This window comes from Nuphar pumila, chromosome 1 (genome assembly GCF_984573655.1).
Source record: "Nuphar pumila chromosome 1, dmNupPumi1.hap1.1, whole genome shotgun sequence".
Taxonomy (NCBI): domain Eukaryota; kingdom Viridiplantae; phylum Streptophyta; class Magnoliopsida; order Nymphaeales; family Nymphaeaceae; genus Nuphar; species Nuphar pumila.
In genome coordinates, this window is record NC_143249.1 from 32986816 (window position 1) to 33011118 (window position 24303).

At 38.5% G+C, this 24303-nt stretch overlaps 1 protein-coding gene across 1 annotated transcript in view; it reads left to right on the forward strand.

Annotated features, from left to right (window-relative positions):
* LOC149848616 (exocyst complex component SEC5A-like) overlaps positions 1-24303 on the forward strand; it is a 162755-nt gene that overhangs the window by 120153 nt on the left and 18299 nt on the right. Inside the window, exons 17-18 of the mRNA XM_089996544.1 lie at positions 17512-17589; positions 17701-17757. Of these exons, the coding sequence (XP_089852670.1) occupies positions 17512-17589; positions 17701-17757 (135 nt within the window). The remainder of the gene's footprint in view (positions 1-17511; positions 17590-17700; positions 17758-24303) is intronic.

The following is a 24303-nucleotide window of genomic DNA, read 5'->3' on the forward strand; positions in this document are numbered from 1 at the left end:
TTGAATGGCATTTGGATGATCGTAGGGCTAGCTTGAGATTCGTTGCAAGTTATCTCATTAATGTCTTTATCTAGAGAGGATATTTCTAAAAACTTGTATTCACTTTCATCTTTGGGTGAGATGGTGTCAAAACCATTTTCTTGTTTTAGAAATGTGAGGTTCTTAGAAATATAAAGCTTGTTATTTTTAGTATCATTGTAAAAGTATCTTCAACAAGATACTTTAGTCGATAACACAACAACCTTAAGAATAAATGTGTGAACATACACACCCAAGAACACTTGTGCACAACAAACACAACACACCGAATCACAAATGTGCACTTGCACCCATAAGTTTCATAAACACTAAAGAGGTTGGGCTATAATCCCAAATCCCTTGAAGAAATACAAGAGGCTCGCCCATATATATAGGGCTTTGGAGGAGGCCTTGGGAGGGGCTCCACATAGTCGTTGGAGCCCCTCCAACGGTCACAAATGTGACCGTTGGAGGGGTCCAACGACTAGTGGGTTGGGCCCCTCCCAATGCATGTACAATGCATTAAATGAAAAAGCAAAAATAAATAAAGAAAAAAGAAAAAAAGAAAATACAAAAAAACATATTCTTGAAAAAGAATATGTGTAAAATTCCTAAACTACCCTTACTATGACTATATATATTTTATATATATAATTGGTAAATACATATACATATATTATATATATGTATATGTATTACCTTATATATATAAAATATATATACGAAATTACAAGTTTGATTACATAATTTAACAATCATAACACCTAAATCCTTTTTGGTTTCCTCCATATCCTAAAATATGTATATATATATATATACATACATATATATATATATAAGTATATATATACATATATGTATGTATATACATTTTTCCATTTCTTAAAATACCCAATAGGGGTATTCTTGTAAAACCACATGTACCCTTTTTCTCTTTTACTTTTTTGCTTTTTTCCTTTTTTTCTTTTCTTTTTTTTCTTTTCTTTTTTATTTTCTCCTTTTTGTAAGACCACAAGGGCCCCACACATGTAGTCGTTGGGGCTCCCAACGACTACATGGGAGCCCCTTGTGGTCCCTTTCTTTGCACTCCCTCCTCTATAAATAGAGGAGGTCTCTCCTCTTGTAAGGCATGGGTTTTTCACCCCTCTCTTTCTTTCTTTAATAATATTCAACTTATGACTTTAAGTCATTTTCTACTTTTGTGAGTTTTGTGTGTACACCTCTAGTGTTTGTGTTCTTGGCTCTTGGTGACACTCTTAAAGAGTGCTTTTGCTATATTGGTGTTTCTGCCTCTTTTCATTACATGGTATCAAAGCTCGGTTGGTGATTGGGCTTCTCTTTGTTATCTTGGGACGTGTGCCTCTCAAGCTTTTGAAGAAAGGAAGAATATTTGGTGCCGATGGAACGTGATTCTAAAGTTGAGCTTTCTTTTAAGCTCAATGGGTCCAACTATCTTATGTGGGCCTCCGCTATGGAAAATCATCTAAGAGGTAAGAAACTTTGGGGTTTTGTTATGGGAACTACTCCCGAACCCTCTCTTGTTTTCACTAAAATCGAAAATGATGTTGAAAAAGCTTTAGATGGCGATGAGCGCATCAAAGCTATCAATGACCATCAATCCAAAGTTGAGGATTGGGAGAGTAACCATGCCAAAATTTTGGCATGGTTTATGAACAATGTTGACCTTAAAAATTCTGCTAATATTGCCAAATTTAGAAGGGCCAATGAGGCTTGGTTTTTCCTTAAGGGTATGTATACCCAAAAGGATCTTGCTCAACAATTTTTTTGTCAAGAAAAAATCCGTTCCACCAAACAAATGGATATGAGTGTCCAGGATTACTTTAGCTCTCTAACCCCTCTTTGGGATGAACTTGCTCTTCTTGAGCCCAAATGGGTGGCCCCGGAAGATATTGAGTTAAGAAGGGAACAAATAGAAAATAAGCACTTTTTTCAATTCCTTCATGGTCTTCGACCGGAATTTGAACAAGTTAGGGCATCCCTTCTCCATAGAAGCAAAGCCTTACCCATAGAAGACGCCCTTGCCGAAATATGCCAAGAAGAAACTCGACTTGGCCTAAGCATTAAGAGTGATGAAGTTTTGACCGTTACTAGGCCCGGATCAAATGTAAAAGCATATAGACCTCCTCACTTTAACAAAAACAATGGGCCTAGAAAATGAGTGATATGCCATTATTGTAATGAACCGGGACACATTAGACCGGTTTGTCCCAAACTTAAGGGAAAAGCAGCCGCGGTTGGAGAAAATTCTCCAAAGAAGAAAGAAGAAAGTGCCAAAGAGGGAGATATCAAAGAAACTCTTAATCATATCTCTGAAGTTCTCCAACATCTTCTCAAGACGTCTTCTTCAACATCCAGAGCCGCCATCGCCTATTCTTCATCACCTCCAGGTATGTGGATACTAGACTCCGGTGCTTCTTTTCATATGACATCTCATAAAAACTCTCTTTCAAATGTTTTTTCCGAACCCATATCCTCTTATGTCTCAACGGCCGATGGGACATCTTTGAAAATTGAAAGTATTGGAACACTTGATTTTAAAAATTCTCAAAACTTTTTCGTTCCAATCGTTCAAAAAATTAATCAATTTTTTTTTTCCGTTTCCCAAATCACCGATCATGGATGCCAAGTCTCTTTCTCACCTAAAGATTGTACCGTGCAGGATCTTCAGTCAGGGAAGCTGATTGGGCAAGGCCATAGAATGGGTGATCTCTATTTTATGGATTTTTTGACTCTTCCATCTAAGTCATCTTGCAATCTTGTAAAAGACAAAAGTATTGGAATTTGGCATGAGAGACTTGGTCATCCAAATTTTGTAAAAATGTCTCTTTTTCCTTTTTTGAACAATACTTGTAAAGACAATCACATGGCTTGTAAAGATTGCATTTTTGGGAAATCTAAAGCTACTCCATTTCCTCAAAGAAGTTACTTCACCACTCGGCCTTTTGAACTTGTTCATTCCGATGTATGGGGACCTTCCCCTATTTTGTCTAAAGGAGGTTTTTCGTACTATGTGGTCTTTATTGATGACTTCACTCGATTTACATGGATTTACTTCCTAAGTCGCAAATCCGAAGTGTTCTCCTTCTTTAAAGAATTCCATGCGATGGTTAAAAATCAATTCTTGGGAAACTTATCTATTCTTAGGTCCGATTCGGGAGGCGAATACATGTCCAATGATTTTCAAAGCTATTTAAAAGAAAACGGAATTTGTCATCAACGTTCTTGTCCCAACACTTCGCAACAAAATGGTCTTGCAGAAAGAAAGCATAGGCACATAATAGAAACCACAAGAACGTTATTAATTTTAAAAAATATTCCAAAATCCTTTTGGGCCGAAGCGGTTCTAACCTCAACATACCTTATCAATAGAACCCCTTCATCTTCTTTGAAAAATCTCTCTCCATTTGAAAAACTTTACAATATGTCTCCCGATTATAAAAGACTAAGAATTTTTTGATGTAAATGCTTTTTCTAACTCACAAAAATGATAAACTTTCTCCTAGGGCTATTGAATGCATTTTCTTAGGATATGGCGAAAAACAAAAAGGGTATCGATGTTTTGACATACTAAAAAACAAACTTTATATCTCAAAGGATGTCACGTTCCTTGAAGAAGAAAATGGTTTTTCGCACCAACCAAATGAAAACATTGATTATTCCTTCTTATTTGACTTATTGCCTCAAAAAAACATCATAGATGATATCATATTGATCCTAGTGAACCTCTCATTGAAGATCATTTTGAACATCCAAATGATGATCAAAATTTAGAAGAAAATATGTCAAGACAAATACAAGTCTACTCTAGAAGAAATGAAATAAATCCACCTTGTGCCCTTGAAAAATTCTCTCAAAGTGAGTCAATCAAAGAAACCTCTCAAAGAAGATCAAATCGTATTTCAAAAGTACCAAATAGATTTGTTTCTTATGATTCTTTTTCTCCCAACTATCGAGCATGTCTACTTGCTCTTCACTTCTTTCATGAACCATCTCACTACAATGATGCTAAAAATATGCTCATTGGAATGAAGCTATGGAACTAGAACTTAATGCTCTTAAAAAGGCACAAACTTGGGAAATCATTGATCCTCCCAATGGCAAGAAACCCATTGGATGTAGATGGGTTTTTAAAGTAAAAACTAAGTGTGATGGTTCATTGGAAAGATATAAGGCTAGGTTAGTGGCCAAGGGATATGCCCAAGAGTATGGGATAGATTATGATGAAACCTTTGCCCCTGTTGCTCGAATGACTAGTGTTCGAGCTCTTATTGCAATAGCCTCTGCTAAAAAATGGCCTATTTTTCAATTAGATGTCAAAAATGTCTTTTTAAATGGGAATTTAAATGAAGAAGTTTACATGGAACCACCTCCGGGTATGAATTTAAATAGTAAAATTTTGAAATTGAAAAAGGCCCTATATGGTCTTAAGCAAGCTCCTAAAGCTTGGTATGATAAGTTTAGTAGTGTTTTAATCAATTTATGATTTACTTCTTGCTATACTGACACAACTCTTTTTGTTAAGAAAACAGGTAATCTCATCGTTATTCTTCTATTATATGTTGATGATATGATTATCTCTGGGAATGACAAAAAGGGGGTAAATGATGTAAAGTCTATGTTAAAAGAAACCTTTGATTTGTCTGACCTTGGATTCTTGAGATATTTCTTAGGAATTGAAGTGGCATACTCCCCACGAGGATACATTTTATCTCAGATGAAATTGGCAGCAGACATTTGTACCAAATCTGGAATATCTGATGAAAAGAAGGTTGAGACTCCCGAAGTTATCAATGCAAAACTGAGACTTGAGGATGGTGTTCTTCTTGAGGATCCAACTCCCTATCATCAATTAATTGGATCTCTCACTTACTTATCCATCACCCGTCCAGACATAGCTTATGCAGTTCATGCTGCAAGCCAGTTTCAGCATGCACCTACTACAGGTTATATGACAACTGTAATGAGAATTCTGCGATACATCAAAAATACCATATCCAAGGGACTCTTCTTATCCTCTTCCTCATCTCTTGAATTAACTGCTTTTACTGATGTTGACTGGGGAGGAAATCCCAATGATCGTATCTCAACTACTGGTCTTTGCATTTTTTAGGTGAATCTCTCATCTCGTGGAGATGTAAGAAGCAACAAAAGGTCTCACTATCATCCACTGAAGCTGAATATCGGGCTATGACAATGACGACAATGGAAATCGTGTGGCTCAGAGGACTCCTTGGTGACATGGGTGTCCTCATTTCCTCACCCACCAAGCTCTGCTGTGATAACAAAAGTGCGATCTACATTGCAAGCAATCATACGTTTCACGAACGGACCAAGCATATCGAGATGGATTGCCACTACGTTCGAGATGAGTACCTCAGAGGAACTATCACATTACCATACGTCACTTCAGAATATCAACTGGCTGACTTCTTCACCAAAGCGCTCCCAACTCCACGATTTATGTTTCTTCTTGGCAAACTTTCGGTCTTCTCTCCGTAAAGTTTGAGGGGGCGTGTTAAAATATGTATATATATACATATACTTATATATATACATACGTATATATATAAGTATATATATACATATATGTATATATATACAATTTTCCATTTCTTAAAATACCCAATAGGGGTATTCTTGTAAAACCACATATACCTTTTTTCTCTTTTACTTTTTTGCTTTTTTCCTTTTTTTCTTTTCTTTTTTTTCTTTTTTCTTTTCTCCTTTTTGTAAGACCACAACATGGGTTTTTCACCCCTCTCTTTCTTTCTTCAATAATATTCAACTTATGACTTTAAGTCATTTTTTACTTTTGTGAGTTTTGTGTGTACACCTCTAGTGTTTGTGTTCTTGGCTCTTGGTGACACTCTTAAAGAGTGCTTTTGCTATATTGGTGCTTCCGCCTCTTTTCATTACAAAATATACATGAAATAGCTTTAGGAGATAATTTATTATTCTTATGGGCGAGAACAAAGTATCTATACCCAAAGACACTTGGTCTAAGATAATTAGGAGAGATATTATAAATTTTTTCATATGATGAAAGATTTTGAATTTTTGAAGAAGGTAGTCTATTTATAAGATATAAAACGGTGAGAGCTGCTTCAACCCAAAAATATTTGGGAACACTTTTAGATATGAGAATAGTTCTCATGATTTCTATTATGTGCCGATGCTTTCTTTCAGCCAAACTATTTTGTTGTGGTGTATTAGCATATGACATTTTATGAAGTATTCCATTTTCTCTTGAATATTATTGAAAATCATTAGACATATATTCACTCCCTGAGTCTGAACGAGAAATAAATATATTGGATTTTAAGAGATTTGTCACTAACTTATGAAAAGTTTTAAAATTCTCAAATACTTCATATTTATGTTTGAGGAAATATATTCAAGTATAGCAAGAGTAATCATCCACAAATGTAACATAATAAGTATATCCTCTTTTGGAGGCAACAGGGGCATGACCCCAAACATCATAATGAATTAATTCAAGAGGTTTAGTAGTAGAGAAAGTCCTCTCTTGATATGGAATTGATTTTACTTTTACAAGAATACAATCTGTACAAGAGATTTGTTCATTACAAAAGATCCTTAGATGAGGAATATTGTATAATTAATACATAATAGGGTGTCCTAGTCTTTGATGTCACAAAACTTTGTCCAATTTTTTAACATTAAGGCAAAAAGTCTTGACATGAATTTTCAACTGATCCATATAATACAAGTCTCTTTCTCTATGCCCTTCTCCAATCTGCCTCCCAGACTAGAGATCCTGTATTAAGCATTGGTTAGAAGTAAAGGAGACTATACATCCATGATTAGTGATTTGAGAAATAGAAAGTAAATTTAAATTTAGTTTTGGAATAAATCTAATTTGAGAAATACTAAAACTATGATGTTTTAAAAAATTTCAATTCCATTAATATCAAGAGAGGTTCCATCGACAGTGCAAACATTTCTTTTACTAGTAGAACCTCTACAATTGGAAAGTATAGATTTATCATATGAAATGATGCACCGAGTTTAAAAGCTAAAAAGTCATACATGAAGGAGAAGAAGAGGCGATGGCGGCACCAGTCATGGATTGTCCTTGAGAAGATGTTGCAATGCTTCCTGTATTAAGCATTGGTTAGAAGTAAAGGAGACTATACATCCATGATTAGTGATTTGAGAAATAGAAAGTAAATTTAAATTTAGTTTTGGAATAAATCTAATTTGAGAAATACTAAAACTATGATGTTTTAAAAAATTTCAATTCCATTAATATCAAGAGAGGTTCCATCGACAGTGCAAACATTTCTTTTACTAGTAGAACCTCTACAATTGGAAAGTATAGATTTATCATATGAAATGATGCACCGAGTTTAAAAGCTAAAAAGTCATACATGAAGGAGAAGAAGAGGCGATGGCGGCACCAGTCATGGATTGTCCTTGAGAAGATGTTGCAATGCTTCCACGAGTTGAGAAAGAGACATGTTTAAAATTGTTTTGTTTGAAGAGTCTTGATCAACTTGTGAAATACCAACCAAGGCAGCCTTTTTTTCTTCTTTGTTCTTAAATTCCAGACAAAATGGTTTGATATGATCCGGTTCCCCACAATTATGACAAAAAATTCCTCCTCTTTTCCTTCCATCTCCTTTACCCTAATACACTCAATTCTTTCCATAGTTATTGTTCTTGTAAAAGTGTGGAGGTTTGTATGTGTGAGTGTTGGCTCCCGATTTTGAAACGATCAACACATTGTCCTTAGCTTCTTTTATTTCATTTTGAGACCTTAATCTAGTTTCTTCCATGCAAACTTGAGTTAAAACCTCTTGAATTAGAGGAAGCTCATCTTGTCTTCTATAGATGATGTTGCTTTTCATTTGCTCAAACTCGGGTCGCAACCCTCTCATAAATTGAAAGAATTGCTCATTGTTTATTTGCTTCTTTCTAGTTTGTGCATCATGTTAGAATGGCCCACTCGATCTTGCTGGAACGTGAGAATGAGGCGTGAGAGAGAGAGAGAGAGCTGCGGCAGCAAAAGGGGACTTCAATAATGAAGTTGTGCCCTACTTTATGTTTATATATACATATACAAAACAGTAACTGGGTTGGACCAAGTATTTGGATCCATACCCAGACATAAACTTACAAGTTACATTGGACAACCCGACCCATACTGGAAAACCCGATCCAGTTTATGATACAATCTTAATACCCTCCCTCAAGTTGTGCATGGTCCTGTACCATGGACAACTTGCCTTTGAGATACCAAAACCGCGCACTCGTAAGTCCTTTGGTAAGTAGATCAGCAACTTGATCTTCTGTTGGTACATAGACTGGAATAACTTCTTTGTCCTCTACCTTCTGTCGGACAAAGTGTTGATCGATCTCTATGTGTTTCGTTCGACCATGATGGATAGGATTGAAAGCAATTTGAATGGCACTTTGATTATCGCAAAACAGATTCGCAACCTTCACTTTTTCTCCTATCTCTGTTAATAAATGTCTTAACCATGTAACTTCGGCAGTGGTAGAGGCCATGGATCGGTACTCAGCTTCTGTACTTGAACGCGCAACAACACGTTGCTTCCGACTACTCCATGCTATTAAGTTTTCATCAACATACACACAATACCCAGAGACTGACTTTCTATCGTCTGGATCTCCTGCCCAATCTGCATCTGCATACACTTCTAGTGGTCTATGTTCTCCTTTTGCCTTTGATTGACGATAAACAAGCCCATCTCCAAGAGTACCCTTCAAGTACCGAAGAATTCTTTTAACTGCATTCATGTGTTCTGTACGTGGATCGTGCATGAACTGAGAGACTTGATTCACTGCATATACAATATCCGGCCTCGTAAAAGTAAGATATTGAAGCATCCCAACTAAGCGACGATAATATTTCGGGTCCTCATAGATCTCCCCATCTTGAGCACTGAGTTTATGGTTTAACACGCTAGGAGTATTCAATGGCTTGCAGTTCTTCATTCTTGACTTTTCCAGAAGATCCAGAGCGTACTTGTGTTGGGTCAACAAGAGGCTAGTATTTTGTCGATCCACTTCAACCCCCAAGAAATATCGTAGGACACCCAGGTCCTTCATCTTGAACTTCTGATTCAATAGGATCTTTGTAGCCTCTATATGCTTGCAAAAACTTCCTGTAATAATAATGTCATCTACATATATGAGAAGTAAGGTGTTGACCTGATGTTCTCGAAAAATGAACAATGAATGATCAAGTTGAGAACGGACAAATCCAAATCGCTGTACTTCAATGGAGAAACTGTCAAACCATGACCGAGATGCTTGTTTTAGTCCATAAATGGCTCGTCGCAATCTGCAAACATGTGTCTCAGGATTGTTTTCTGCATAACCAAGAGGCTGCTCCATGTAAACTTCCTCCTTCAGATCGCCATGTAAGAATGCATTTTTAACATCAAGTTGACTTAGAGACCATCCATGCTGAACCGCCAAGGATAACACAAGTCGAATGGTTCCCATTTTTACAACTGGACTAAAGGTCTCGTCATAGTCTTCTCCATATGCTTGTGTGAAGCCTTTAGCGACTAGTCTTGCCTTATATCTTTCAATGGATCCGTCAGGTTTGTACTTAATTTTATATACCCACTTAGACCCTACAACATTCTTATCCGGAGGCCTAGGAACTATTTCCCAGGTCCTGCATTCATGCAAGGCTCCCATTTCTTCATTCATAGCATCTGCCCATTTTGATGACAAGGAGGCTTGGGAGAAATCGATGGGTTCTTGTTTTTCAACCTGTGCAACGAATAACTGCATTTCTGTGGAAAAATTCTCATAGCTTACCCATCTTTCAATAGGGTGTCTGATCCTTTCCGAACGTCTGACATGCTCAGTTATGTGGGGTGTGTCCCTTCTTCTGACATACACTGCCCCTTTGAATCTTCTGCCATCTGGACGAGCAGTACCTGATGTCAAGGTTTCTTCTGCGATGGGAGGCACAGTAGATCCCTGAGCAACTGTCAACATGTTCCCACTAGGTTCTGCATTGGTTTCCATGGGCTCACACTCATCTATTACTGTGTGACATGGAGCAGAGTTATCCATTTCTAGCTGATCAAATAATTCATTCGCTAGCCACGACTGATAGCTTTCTTCCTCCTTAGTAACCCTTGCTTCTTTGTTCGAGATCTGAACATTGTTCTCATCAAAGACAACGTTTCGTGAGATTTTAATGCGTCGAGTGTCTGGATCATAGCATCGATATCCTTTATACTCTTCAGCGTACCCAACAAACCTGCATCTACAAGCTTTATCCTGAAATTTATTACGTTGGGAACTGTCAATGTGAACATAGCATACACATCCAAACACTCGTAGTTGACTGTATTGAGGTTGGGTACCAAACAACACGAAATAAGGAGTCAAATTATTCAACATTTTCATCAGTAAACGATTTATTACATAAACCGCAGAGTGGAAAGCTTCTGTCCAAAGACTTAAAGGAATATGAGTGTCATGCAGCATACTTAGGGCACTTTCAACAATATGACGATGTTTTCTTTCCGCGACCCCATTTTGTTGTGGTGTGTGTGGGCAAGATATTCTACGCCTTATCCCGTTGTTTTGAAGAAATTCAGTAAATTCCTTTCATAGATACTCTCCTCCTCCGTCACACTGGAATTGTTGAATACTTGTCGAGAATTGATTGACAACAAGAGCATGAAATAAACGAAAGAATTTGAATACCTCAGACTTGTATTTCATAAAATAAATCCAAGTATATCTAGAAAAACTATCAATGAATGTGACATAGTAGCGACTACCAGACAAAGAGGGTTGTGGAGTAGGTCCCCAAACATCAGAATGAATAAGTTCAAAAGGAAAGGAAGCTCTTTCATTTATTGAATTGAAGGGAAGTACATGACTCTTACACAACTGACAACTAGAACAAAGAAAACCATAAACCTTATTATGCGGACTTGATCTTGAAATAAGTCCACTTGACACAAGTTTCTCAAGAGAAGAATTATTACAATGACCCAAACGACAATGCCAAATATTTGGCTTATTGTACGAAGACAAACTCAAACAATCCTTAGATGAATCTAATTTGAATGGTTGACCAATTGACGATTTCGATCCAGCTCTGCGAACAAGTGAAGAAGTCTCTTTGAGGATATACATATTTCCCTTTCGCTCTCCCTCAACGAGCGTCTTCTTCGTGAGTGGATCCTTGACACAGACAGAAGAAGGAGTAAATTCGATGCAAGAATGAATGTCATTAACCAATTTAGAAACAGAAATGATATTTTTGACAATATTAGGGGAATGAAAAACATTGGACAATTTTAGGGAACCATCGGAAAGAGGAATATTCACATTTCCAGTGTAAGTTATTGGATGGAGAGCTCCATCTCCAGTTTTAATACTTGCATTTCCATGATAAGGGATAGGTTTCAAACTCTTACCAATATCACCTGTCACGTGGGCTGCAGCTCCAGAATCAATATACCAAGTTCCCTGATCACCCTGTTTGAAATTCAATCCTGACAAAGCTGATATTAAAAGACTCTTGACATTGTCTTCATCCCATTGAGTTCCTCCAGCTTTTCCCTTGCTTGACGATCCTGTGCCATTCATTTTCCCTTTGTTTTGCGGGTTGTGCCAACAATTTGCTTTGATATGTCCCTTTTTGTTGCACAAATAGCAAGTTGGAACATTTTTGAAATTGTGATTTCCCGAAAAACTACCTGACGGCATGCTAGGCGTGGGCAACAATCCACGCCCCCCTTGATTATTTCTTATCTGTCCATGTCCTCCTCGAAAGTGGCCACGTCCTCTTCCTGAATTTGTCCCTGTAAACAATACTTCTTGGCTTCCTGAATTGTTGCCTACATCTTCTCCTTTAATGGAAATTTCATATTGTAGTAATTTTGCCCGAAGATCCTCAAAGTTAGGAAGTGAAGGAAGACACAAGAGAGATGTTACCAACATATGATAATCTGATCCAAGCCCGTTTAGCGCTTGTTGAACTTTGTCCTTATCAGAAATCACACAGCCCACCATAGCCAATTGATCTGTGATGATCTTCACCTTGTTCATATACTCTGTAACAGTCATGCTTTCTTTCTTTAGGAGTTGAAACTCCCTCTTCAAGTGCATAATTCTTGCCTCTGAGATTTGAGAATAGGTCTTCGCAAGTTGTTCCCACAACTCCATTGCTGAGCACTCATCTGGAATACCTACAAGAACCTCTCGCGAAAGAGTAGAGGTAATGTAGGCTACAACAACTTGATCTCGTTTTCTCCAAGTGGTGAATTCAAGATTTCGAATCAACTTGTTAGAAGTCTCTCCCTTATCGTCCACAATTTCCTGCACAATAAATTCTGATGGTGCAGAGATCGTTCCATCTAGGTGTCCATAGAGATCGAGGCTCTTAATGAAAGGCAGTATTTGCCTCTTCCAGGTTAAATAGTTATTGTTATTCAGTTTGTCTGAGATAAGTTGTCCTAGAAAACTAGATGGCAGGGTAACAGAATCCATGAAAACTGAACTATAAAGTTGCTGACTGCTGACAAACACTTAAGGAATGACTTTAGATCTGAAATAAATTCAGACCAGATTAAATCAAGAATAAAGAATAAATGAATAGGTATTTTAGACCTTGAAGGAATAACCAGAAATCAAGAATAAAGGAGTGAAATTGGATCGAGAAGAAATAAAAATCAGATTCGCTTCAGATCTGGAGTGAACTCAGATCTAACCGTGACAGATGAAGGAACAACAGCAACTAAGAAAACAGATCTGATCTTTGGATTAGATCTGATCTTGATTTCAGACTGGAATGAAACAGATGCAACAATCAAAACACAATATATGAACCTAAACAGTTGATGGCTGTTTTCAACTTAATACCAAATCTGATATCAGAACCCACGTTTGGGCAGATTCGGATTTCAGATAGCCTTTGGGTTCGACAGTCTGATCCAAATCAGACGTGATAAACAAAAGGAAGAAAAGATAGATAAAAAACGGACAGCAGTCACGCAGGGTCCAATCTATCGATAGATTGGAAGAAAACAAACAAAAAGAGGAACGACGACTAAACAGAAGGGAAAAGCTGGATGAAGGCAGAAAGAGGATGCAGACAGAAATAGAAAATAGAAAAGGAGGTAGATTGAAGAACCTGGAAGAAGAAACACCTGGGACGTTGATCTCGCTGGATAGCCCTAGACGGAACAGCACCTGCAGTGTCGATCTTGCTAGACACGCCCTTCGGAGTCGATTCACTGTGCAGAAGCCTGCTCTGATACCATGTTAGAATGGCCCACTCGATCTTGCCGGAACGTGAGAATGAGGCGTGAGAGAGAGAGAGAGAGCTGCGGCAGCAAAAGGGGACTTCAATAATGAAGTCGTGCCCTACTTTATGTTTATATATACATATACAAAACAATAACTGGGTTGGACCAAGTATTTGGATCCATACCCAGACATAAACTTACAAGTTACATTGGAGAACCCGACCCATACTGGAAAACCCGATCCAGTTTATGATACAGTCTTAATACATCATTGGGAGTTTCCTAAACGGGCTCTAACTCAGCCATTTGATCCCATAACTCTTTTTAAAGAGCCAAAGTACTTTCTAATACTCTTGTCACTATGTTGACAATTATATATTTTGTCTTGAAGCTCCCATCGAAATGCAATGTTGCATTGAGTATATGTTTATTTAATGAAAAACCATGCTTCATTGACTCACTCAAATTCCAAAATAGTTTCACATGTATCTTCGTTCATACTTTCCATAAATAAGGAAAGTACCTTGGCATGTGCAATTTTCCATAACTTCAAAGCTTTCTTTCCTATAAGAGCTTTTTTCTTTTCTTCTTGATGCAGAGCATCCGGATATTAACGAGCAGAAGACCCGATCCGGATTGCATGACCTGCGACCCACATGTCAAAATCACCATTTCGGGTCCATTTGGGGTTGAGGGGTATTTTGGTCATTTTATGCATTTAATTTTCTGAGATTTTTTCTTAATTCATCTAAGAAAATATATTGTCTTGTGGTTCCATTTTTGTGAGTGTTTGGAATCACCCTTGTATTTTTTTATTTATTTTTTTAGATGTTGGGTTCTATAGATTCGGATAGTTCTGGTGCCCTGTAGGATTTATTTTGTGGCACTAGAGGATGTAAGGGGATCTTTGCTAACTTTGAAAAAATCTGAAAAAGAACAAGGGAATTTTTTTGAAAGGAAACATAGAAAGGAAATGAAAAAAAAAGTGAACTTGGGAGGTTGCTGAACTTGTATCTTCCAAAGCCGTGAATCCAAGTTTGTTTGAGAAATCGAGAAGCACCGGTGGAGTCGCTCCTTTGGACGTCCTCCATTGCTGATCCACTTGCTGGTCATTTTGGGATGCCCACAACCCGTGAACCTGTTCATTGCTGTTCCCTTTACCGTAGTGGGATGTCCCACAACTTGTGACGTGCCTCCTTCAATTTGTTCTTCCTTTGATGTCATACTGAGTAGCATCCCTCCCTTGGAGCTGCTGTGAGTATTTTGTTTGCTGAATCAAACCTGAACCATTGTGCTGCTGCTGCAGACCACCATTATTGTTCGTACCTTACTGGCTGGTGTGGGACATCCCACAGCTCGTGACCTGAACGAACCTGCCGCCAAACCTGAAACTTGTGGCTAGACTTGGGAGCTAAGCCACCCCTTTCTCATTTCCTTTGTGCTGCATGTTTCTTAGGACTGTTTGGAATTTAAAACTAAATAGTATAGCAGTCATTTTCATGGTTGTCACTTGTTTGAGATCAAAACCTATAAAAAAAATTACGTTGGTTAATTTTAGTGTTTCATTTGCAACATTTTTTTTATTGGAAGGGTACTAAGGTGTAGTTCATATTTTTTACTGTGCTTGGGTTTGAAAGGTGTAGTTCATATTTTTTACTGTGCTTGGGTTTGAAATTTGAATACTTGTTGAAGTTAGTGGCAGACTAAACTTCGATTATTCAGTTTGACATCCTTTCATGAATAGCTTATCGTGAGTGTTGACTGCCTTAGCATCTTGTTCTTTTATTTGAGTAAGCTGACAGTTGAGTATCTAGTTGGTTTAAAACCCTGTTATTTCAAAAGAGAATCAGAACTGAAAATCGTTTTACTGAATGTGCAAAAAAATTGGACTGATGAACCTGTCAAATTTTGTTACCAGGGGTTTATTTTCAGCCATTTGTTCTTGTGAAAAACTATCACTCTTTGGTGGTGAATGTCATATGAAATTGCACTGTCATTTTTCCTTATCGAATGACCTTAGTGTGGGCGCAAACAGCAAAACTATACATAGGTACCCTCTCTCGTTGTCGGCTCTAGCTGGCTGCAATCAGCACCTTGGGTGATAAGTGGGGGATGGCCATGCTGAAACCACTTCAGCGTCAGTCTGGTCCTATTTGTCAGTCGAGCATGACGCCGGACGTTGGAACCATTAATCCGATTCCTGAAATCTTATTGCTAGAACTGAAAGTGTTGGAAATTAACTGTGTTTTCTTGTTTGCGAAACATCTAGAAATCTGCTCCATTTATTGACTGTAACCATCATTGGGATTGAGTGCCGCAAACTTGACTTGATAGTGGTGAGAGACTGAAATGGTTAGTTCTAAGAAGCTGAATCACTGAACATGTGTATATATATAGTCTTAGTTAAGTCTAGCATAGTTTGTTTATTTTCGAAAAACAACAAAAAATTAATTTTCAAAATTTATCTTTTCATTTAGGTTTAATCGCTTCCGCAATGTACACTTGGCTTGTACACATATTCGCGAGGCCGACCCCCCATAGTCGGGTCTAATCTACGTCACTTCTCTTTTAAGAACCTTATCTTTAATGGTTTCATCCTTTTTTTAATGGTTCTTGTGAGGGTGAGTTGTGGTTCTATTGCGGAACCATCAACATACTCTCACAATCTTTTACCAATAAGGATTTTTTTGATGGCGGTAGCCCATAAATTGTAGTTATTTCCATCAAATTCGATTGGAACTACCGTCACTACTTTTTTTGCCATAGAACCCAAGAATACAAAGCAAGAGAGAAGAAAGAGAAAGAAAAATAAATACTTGAGCAAACTTTCAACCCTTTTTGAGCCTCCCCAATCTTCAATATGGTTGGTTGGCACGTTTCCTGAGGCAAGACCCAATCTTCATGCCACCTCAAAATACGTTTCAAAAAAAGTTGAATAACACTAGGAAGTCGATAGGCTCTGATACCATGTCACGAGCTTAAGTAAATGCTTTGGTGTGCCACTTATGGGCAAGCGAACACTTAGAGAATAAGACCTCTTATGGGTCAACACATGAAAATACAAAAATAAGCCACTAAGGGCTAACACTCATAAAATAATGAATATTATTAGGGAATAATCCCTTTAAGAAGTAATACAAAGAATGGGGGCTAACCCCATATTTATACACATTGTGGAGGCTCAAAGGAGTCGTTGGGGCCCAAGGGCTAGAAATGTAGCGGTTGGGTAGAGTCCTAGCCGTTGGGTAGAGTCCAACGATTCTTTTAGGGGAGTTCCCAATAAGCCCTTGAGGCTGGGAATAATTACAAGAATAAGAAAATAAAAATAGAAAAACAAAAAAAGAAAAAATACATACATAAATTGTACATGTGAAAAGATTGAAATGCCCCTAGGATATATATATATATATATATATATATATATATATATATATATATATATATATATATATATACAACCAAAGTGCGTGTGTGTATCAAGGTTGCCAAACTATGAAGCGGAAGCAGAAAATGATACGAGAAGCGGAAGAGAGAAGCGAAGCATTTTAAAATTTATAGGAAGCAGGAAGCGAAGTATCAATTTAAAAGCAAAATATTAAAAAAAATGAAGCAATATGGTAATTGAATAGGAATCGAACAAGAAACAAATAAAAACTAAAATAAAATTGATCATTCTTATATTTCATGATTTTTCAGTAAAAGAGTTAAATTTTTGTTAAAATCTAACAATGATGGTTACTAAATTAAAGAAAGTACATGCAAAGTGAGTGAAAGCATGAGAGAAAATACATGAAAAACATGAAAAGAAACGTGAGAAAAACATATAGGAAGCATATACCATGTGTGTGTGAAGCATAGAAGAAGCGTGGGGGAATCAAGATTCCCATGAAGTTTCGGAAGCGAGGAGTATCGCGCTTCCGAAGTGAGTTTCCGGGAAGCGAGCTTCCCACCTACCTAAGAAGCTTCCGGTAACTCTTTTGTGTATATATATTATATGTATATACTTAACATTACACTACTCAACAAGTTCCAAACTGGTCGTGATTTTCAATGCCATTTAAATGAAGGATTTTACTTGTTCAGGATTCATCTCAAGCTGTATGGTTTGCTTCCTTAGTTGGTCTGATTGTTTCTTATAACTTGGTGTGGTTTTGCTTGTGTTGCTTAGGTAACTCATGTCTCCTTGTTTTGTCAGGCAAATGTGGTCAGAGATGCTGCTATTGGTTACCTTTTGGATGGTGGAGTGCAATGGGGAGCTGCACCTTCAGTCAAAGTATCTCTTGCTAATCAACAAACTTACAAGCCTCTGTATGCTTGCGCATGCATGTCTAAATATTAATTCTGTACCTGAACTTCTAAGCTTATTTACTGTTATATCTTGCAGGGTGTGCGAGATGCAGCTGTAGAGCTTCTTCATTCTCTTGTTGCAGTCCATGCTGAGGTTTGATTTTGTTCCTGTTCCAAGCACTGCTGTTTTTGAAACAAAAGTTGAATAGATGTGTTGATACCTGTGTATTTTGTGCTTGCTGCTATTTATTAACAATTGCTGTTTGAACTGCCCTTTTTTGGTTGACATGGTTTGCCTAAAATTGTGCCTGCTGCATTTTTTGGGGGGGGCTTGTAAGTTGGAGAAATTGACTGATCATGTTTTGCAATTTAACTGGATTCATGCCCACTATTCTGAATTTTCGCCAAAATTTAATGGAGAATGATTTAAGATGAATAATCTCTCGAGGAGCGCATATTTGCAAGTTGAAGTTGGAATTTGGTACCAACCCAGTTTGACTAGCATACCAAGCTTTGTTTTATTTGTTGTCATTCATGACACCATACAAGATCTCTGATCTGTGGAGATTTGGCTAAGATTTATTTCATTTAGCAAGTTATTGGGTAGACCGACTGGATCATTGCTTTCGCGCGCGCGCGCGCGTGCGTGTGTGTGTGTGTGTGTGTGTAATGGGTTAATATTTGGTGCCAAGGTTGTATGTATCGTATTGTTACCTGTATCAGTCGGGCCCATCGTAACACCGTATCGTATCATAAATTTTTAATTAAAAAATTCCAAAAAAATCAAGAAAAAACAGAAAAAATTAGAAAAAAAAATCATATCACATGAAACAATGATGAATTGCACAAAATATAGCCATAAAATCACATATGAAGCATTTATGTTTCTATGAGCCGCATAAGACATCATCAAACATCAACTAATATAGAATCATAGATAATATTGCATGCATATCTCACAAGAACAATGCAAAATATTAAATATCTTGCAATTAAGAACATGACACAAGATTCATACTTTCATATTACATAAACAAAAACAAAATAACCAAATTTATAAACAATTAAGTGTTAAATAACCAAGTTTTTTAAAAACATATTACATTATACCTCAATAATCATAATCATCTTCATCATCATTATCTTTTTCTTATTCTCCTTCGACATCTATATTGTCTTCAAGATACTTGTGGTCTTCATCATCTACCTCTTATGCTCCTTCCATGTTAATCCATTGAATATCCTATTCATTTAAAAGAGTCTATGCTTCTTCTTCAACCCATGCATCCAATTCATCAAAATGTTCCGAACTTATGGGATCAAATTGTTCTTTGTGCCTCGTTGCTAATAACTTTTCGATTTTCCTTAAAAGATGACATAAAAAAATTAAAATTAGTTGGGTTTTGAATGAAAATAACAAATAAACTTTATAATTTTATATACCTCTGTCTCAGTCGTAAGTTGTAGCGAACATAGACGTAGTCATTGAGTTTTTTATGCTCTAATCTATTTCTTCTTTTGGTATAGAATTGCTTAAAGACACTCTAGTTTCTTTAGCATCCACTTGCACTACATGTTTGGCTAAGAATACGAATAACAAAAGTTCTCAAATTTGGAACATCACTTTCAAACCTGACCCATCACATGTCTGAAAAAAACAAAAACAAAAAAATGAGAAATCAATAAGACAATAACATATATACAATCATACAAAACATTATAACTAAATAACAATTTGAAATTAAAATTGAAATAAACAAAATAAATTACCTGGACTCATCGTGGCACAGTTTCGCCCTGCTGCAGGTCTCCTTATATCATACAATACATTATTATAAGTTTTCTTTTCTTTATGAATTTGTTCTTAAACCCTATAATTAGGGTTCAACTTTTCGATGCAATCCAAAAGTCCCTTGTTGACTTTCCTGTCCATTTTAAACGTAGGAGAATATCTAAATATATGATTTAAATAATATGCTGCAACATGAAGAGGTTGATGAAGTTGCCCTGTCCACCTATGTTCGATGATGTTTCATATAGGTATGTACAAATTTTTATCCCTTCAAATTATCTCTAATGACCTCTTTTGTAATGCCCCAAAATCCCTAACTTGTAATCTTTTAGGAAAAATTTAAATGTTTTGCAATCAATCCTTTTTCAGAGTTTAAAATGGCATTTTAGTGAAAAAATAGTGTTTAAAATAATAAGTCAACGGACCTTGAGCGCATTACATGCCAACTTTCCTTTACACAACAGATTTGTATCTCCATATAAGCATTGAAACCACATAGATTCAAAACAAGGTTTTTGATAATTAAAGTTTATACAAAAGCGAAATTTCGAAAGAAATCCTTATGCAAAATTATAAAATGTGCTAAGGAGCGAAACACCAGAAAAAGAGTGGGATCTTGATATGATCACGTCATTACGCCATCGCCTGCCGTACCGACCTAATCATCACTTGTACCCCATAAAACGGGTCAGACTTATAAAAATCTGGTAGGTGCATAGATATCAAAATTCATAACAAGACTAACATATGCGTTGTTCCTTTCGTGATGTGCAGTTCTGAATAAGTAAAATGAGCATGATAATCTTGTTTCAATATTAACTGTCTTGAGGGTACGCACAGAAGAAACGTAGAAACAACTGAGACTATCCTGGGGTTTGTTATTTTGTATATTTTGATACCTCGGACAACTAGCTGAGTCCGCTCCTAAGGGGACGGCCTGTGACCGAAAGAGAATTCCCCATAGGCATACATGGCAAGAGATGCATCCAAACTTTACAGAAGCCCATGGGATCTACCACCTAAGATAATTTTTGGTAACCCGGTGCCCTAACTTCGATGACTGGGGACACCGAGTCATTGTTACTCGAAGAGCGTAGTTAACAATTTTTTCATCGAAGTTTTTGCGCCATCTCATCCTCTCTCTTGATCGAACCAAAGAGACGAATGGGTATGTCAGGTTCTATTTTAACTGATGACCCAATCTACATGCTCTGGTCTTTTAAACCAAATCGAGCATCTTGCATGTGAAGGTGATCATCACCATTTATGTGATTTTCTTTTAATCATCGTGCATTTTCACACTACGAGGTTACGCTAAACCTCCCATCCAATCATCGTAGTACTAACATGTCGTGCATGTCTCATAGTACCACTACGATGAGAGGGATATCAGTTTCTCAGAAAGAAACCTCAACATTTATTTAAGAATATCCGAGTCATTTTGGATACCAAAAAGGACTGAACGTATGTACCACCTAGGGCTACGTAGTCGAACCCTTTCCGTTACGCAGGTTTAAGGCAAAAACTTAGTTGCGAAAATGCAAACCCTAAATACTTTTGCTTTTTCAGACAACGAATAATATGAGCTTGAAATCTTGCATGTGAAATCCTTTTAAAAATAAAGACTTGGCGAGGATACGCAAATTTGCATCTTTAAATACGTGCACATGTAGTCTAAAGTAGGCAGAAGTACGTGAAACTGCATACCTTATAAAGTTATATATATGTATATAGAATACATATATAGTAAAGCATAAGCCTATGCATATTGCAGCGCGACGACAAAGTAAATGATATAAAGCAAGGCCCGATATGCGAAACCACACATTGAGCTAAATAAATTGCATAGGCGATGCACGATGTACGAAACCATACATCGGCTAAATAAATTACGTAAGCGATGCACGACATATGAAACCGTACATCGGCTAAATAAATTGCATAAACGATGCATGATATACGAAACCGCACATCGGCTAAATAAATTGCGTAAGCGATGCACGATATACGAAACCGTACATCGGCTGAATACATTGTGTAAGCAATAGCCTGTGCACATTACAACGTGGTGGTAAAGTAAATGACATAATTTAAATGGACAAGAATACGCAAAACTGTGTCCTTGAGTTAAAAGCATATATATATATATATATATATATATAAGTTAAAATTATTTCGCCATTTGTTCTCGTATGCAACTTTTTCCTACCTAGGAGATGGGCTGACTCGCTGACGATTCTGAGCGTGTCTCGTCCGTTGCGCCGATGTGGTGCGCTAAAAGATATTTTAATGTGTTGCGAAAAGAATGATGCAACAAACTTAATGTAACAGAATAAGTGACGTTTGTGTCGCAGGGGTAAAACTCAAACCCAGTTCGAGTCAAGGTTGCCAAACTAGGAAGAGGAAGCGGGAAACGATACAGGAAGCAGAAGCGAGAAGCGAGGCATTTTAAAATTTATACGAAGCGGGAAGCGAAGTTTCAATTTAAAAGTGAAATATGAATAAAAAATGAAGCAATATGGAATCAAACAAGAAACAAATAGAAACTAAAATAAAATTAATCATTCTTATATTTCATGTTTTTTTCTGTAAAAGAGTTAAATTTTTGTTAAAATCTAACAATGATGGTTACCAATTTAAAGAAAGTACATGGAAAGTGAGTGAAAGCGCGAGAGAAAATACATGAAAAAGATGAAAAGAAACATGAGAAAAGTATATAGTATGCATAGACCATGTGTATGAGAAGCATAGAAGAAACGTAGGGGAATCGAGCTTCCCATGAAGTTTTGAAAGCGAGGAGTATCGCACTTCCGAAGCGAGTTTCCGGGAAGCAAGCTTCCCACCTAACTAAGAAGCTTCCGGTAACTCTGGTTCGAGCCGACCGGACCGAGCCGGGCACAGTATACGCCGATCTCAACTTGGCGGCACCTGACCAGGCAGGCAGGGTTGACCGATTGACAAGGTGAAGTCGAGTCAAACACTTGGCGCACACGAGTCTGCTCGGGTTATGGGGTTGACTCGGGCTGCGCTCTGTGTTAACCGAGCTTGCTCGACTTGACCATGCTTGAGACAGTCGCAGTACTACGAGTTGCTGCTATTTATGCGCAACAAAAAGAAACAGAGAGAGAAGTCGGCAGTCAAGCCATTGCTGGAGGCAGTGGCCGCAACGGCCAGCGGTCAACATCGGGAGGCCAACAACCAGGCCACTTTCGGAGGCAGTGGCTGACGCGGTCGACTGACAGAAAGGGGGAAAACTAAGGGACATGCGTGGTGGCACCTATCTTCCAGCCAAACGTGCAGGGAAGCAGGGACAGAGGGCTCGACCATTACGCCGAGCTAGGTCTGGCCCCCAATCAAAACAGGACCGAGCCTAGGCTCAGTTCTTCAACAGTGGGAATCGAGCTGGGCTTGGATCAAACTAAGCTCAGCTCGGTAGGAAGACCCAGGCAGGAGGGTATCACCCTCCTGCTAAAAAAGAGGGGGGGGGGGGGGGGGTGTTTGTCTGACAGAAGGGGCGGCGGCCTCAGCCACCCCCTGTCGGTTGTCCCTACCATAGCAGCAGCAACAACCTATGGTTGCTGCTGGAATCGAAAAAGGAAGAGGGAAAAAAAGGTGAGGGTGCTCGACACCCTCCCTTCAGGCATGCCAAAGCCACCATCACAGGTGGTTCTAAGCTGCTGACAAAAAAAGGGAAAGAGAGGAGAGGGTGCTCGACACCCTTCCTCTTGGCAAGCCAGAGCCACCACTGCTGGTGGCTCTGGTCGGCCGATGATGTTCGGTCTGCCGACGACAGAAAGAGAAGAAGAGGGAGGAGAGGGTGGTCAGCACCCTCCCTCCTGGCGATGTCCGATCTGTCGACGACAGATAAAGGAGGAAGAGGCGACACCCGAGTGGTGCTGCCACCTCAGAAAAGGGAGCAGCGGCACCGGGCGGTGCTGCCACCACCTAGAAGGAGAGATCGTACCTGAGGGGGGGGGGGGGGAGGAGAGACAACGTCGGGACAGGTGTGTCGGCGATAGGAAGAAGAAGACGAGGGGGAAAGAAGAGGGAGGAGAGAGGCAAGAGGTGTCGGGGGGAGCTCAGAGGTAAGAGGCTCCGGCGTGTCTCCGGCGAGGGGAGGTCGGGGTTCAGGTGAGCACGCCGGGGTCCGGTGTGGCTTAGGGAGAAGTCAGGAGGGTCGAGGTCTCTGGCAAGGGGTGTCAGACGCCTCGAGGTGAGCAGGGAAGGCGTCGGGGGTTTCAGGTGTTTTAAAAAGAAAACCCCCCTGTGGGGGGGGGGGGACAATGTCGGGACGAGTGTGTCAGTGATAGGAAGAAGAAGACGAGGGGGAAAGAAGAGGGAGGAGAGAGGCAGGAGGTGTCGGGGGGAGCTCAGAGGTAAGAGGCTCCGGCGTGTCTCCGGCGAGGGGAGGTCGGGGTTCAGGTGAGCACGCCGGGGTCCGGTGTGGCTTAGGGAGAAGTCAGGAGGGTCGAGGTCTCTGGCAAGGGGTGTCAGACGCCTCGAGGTGAGCAGGGAAGGCGTCGGGGGTTTCAGGTGTTTTAAAAAGAAAACCCCCCTGTGGAGGGTTTCAATAGGACACGAGGGTGTGTTGACCCGGATTCGGGTTGGATCCAAAACTTTTTTTTTAAACCCACGAGTCTTACATCTTTTGCCTTTTTCATGGTCTCATAGAGATAACCTTTTGTATATATATATATATATATATATATATATATGTATATATATATATATAGGGGGGGGGGGTGTTCCCTCCTCTTAATGTATCTTTTTCTTCATTCTTTGTAGAGGTTTTTACCCTCTCTTAATAAAATTATTTCTTTTTAGTCATTTGGCATTACCCCTTTGTGGGTTTATGTAATTGCACTTTATGTGCTTGTGATTTCCCCTTAGTGGGTTGTGTATTTTGCA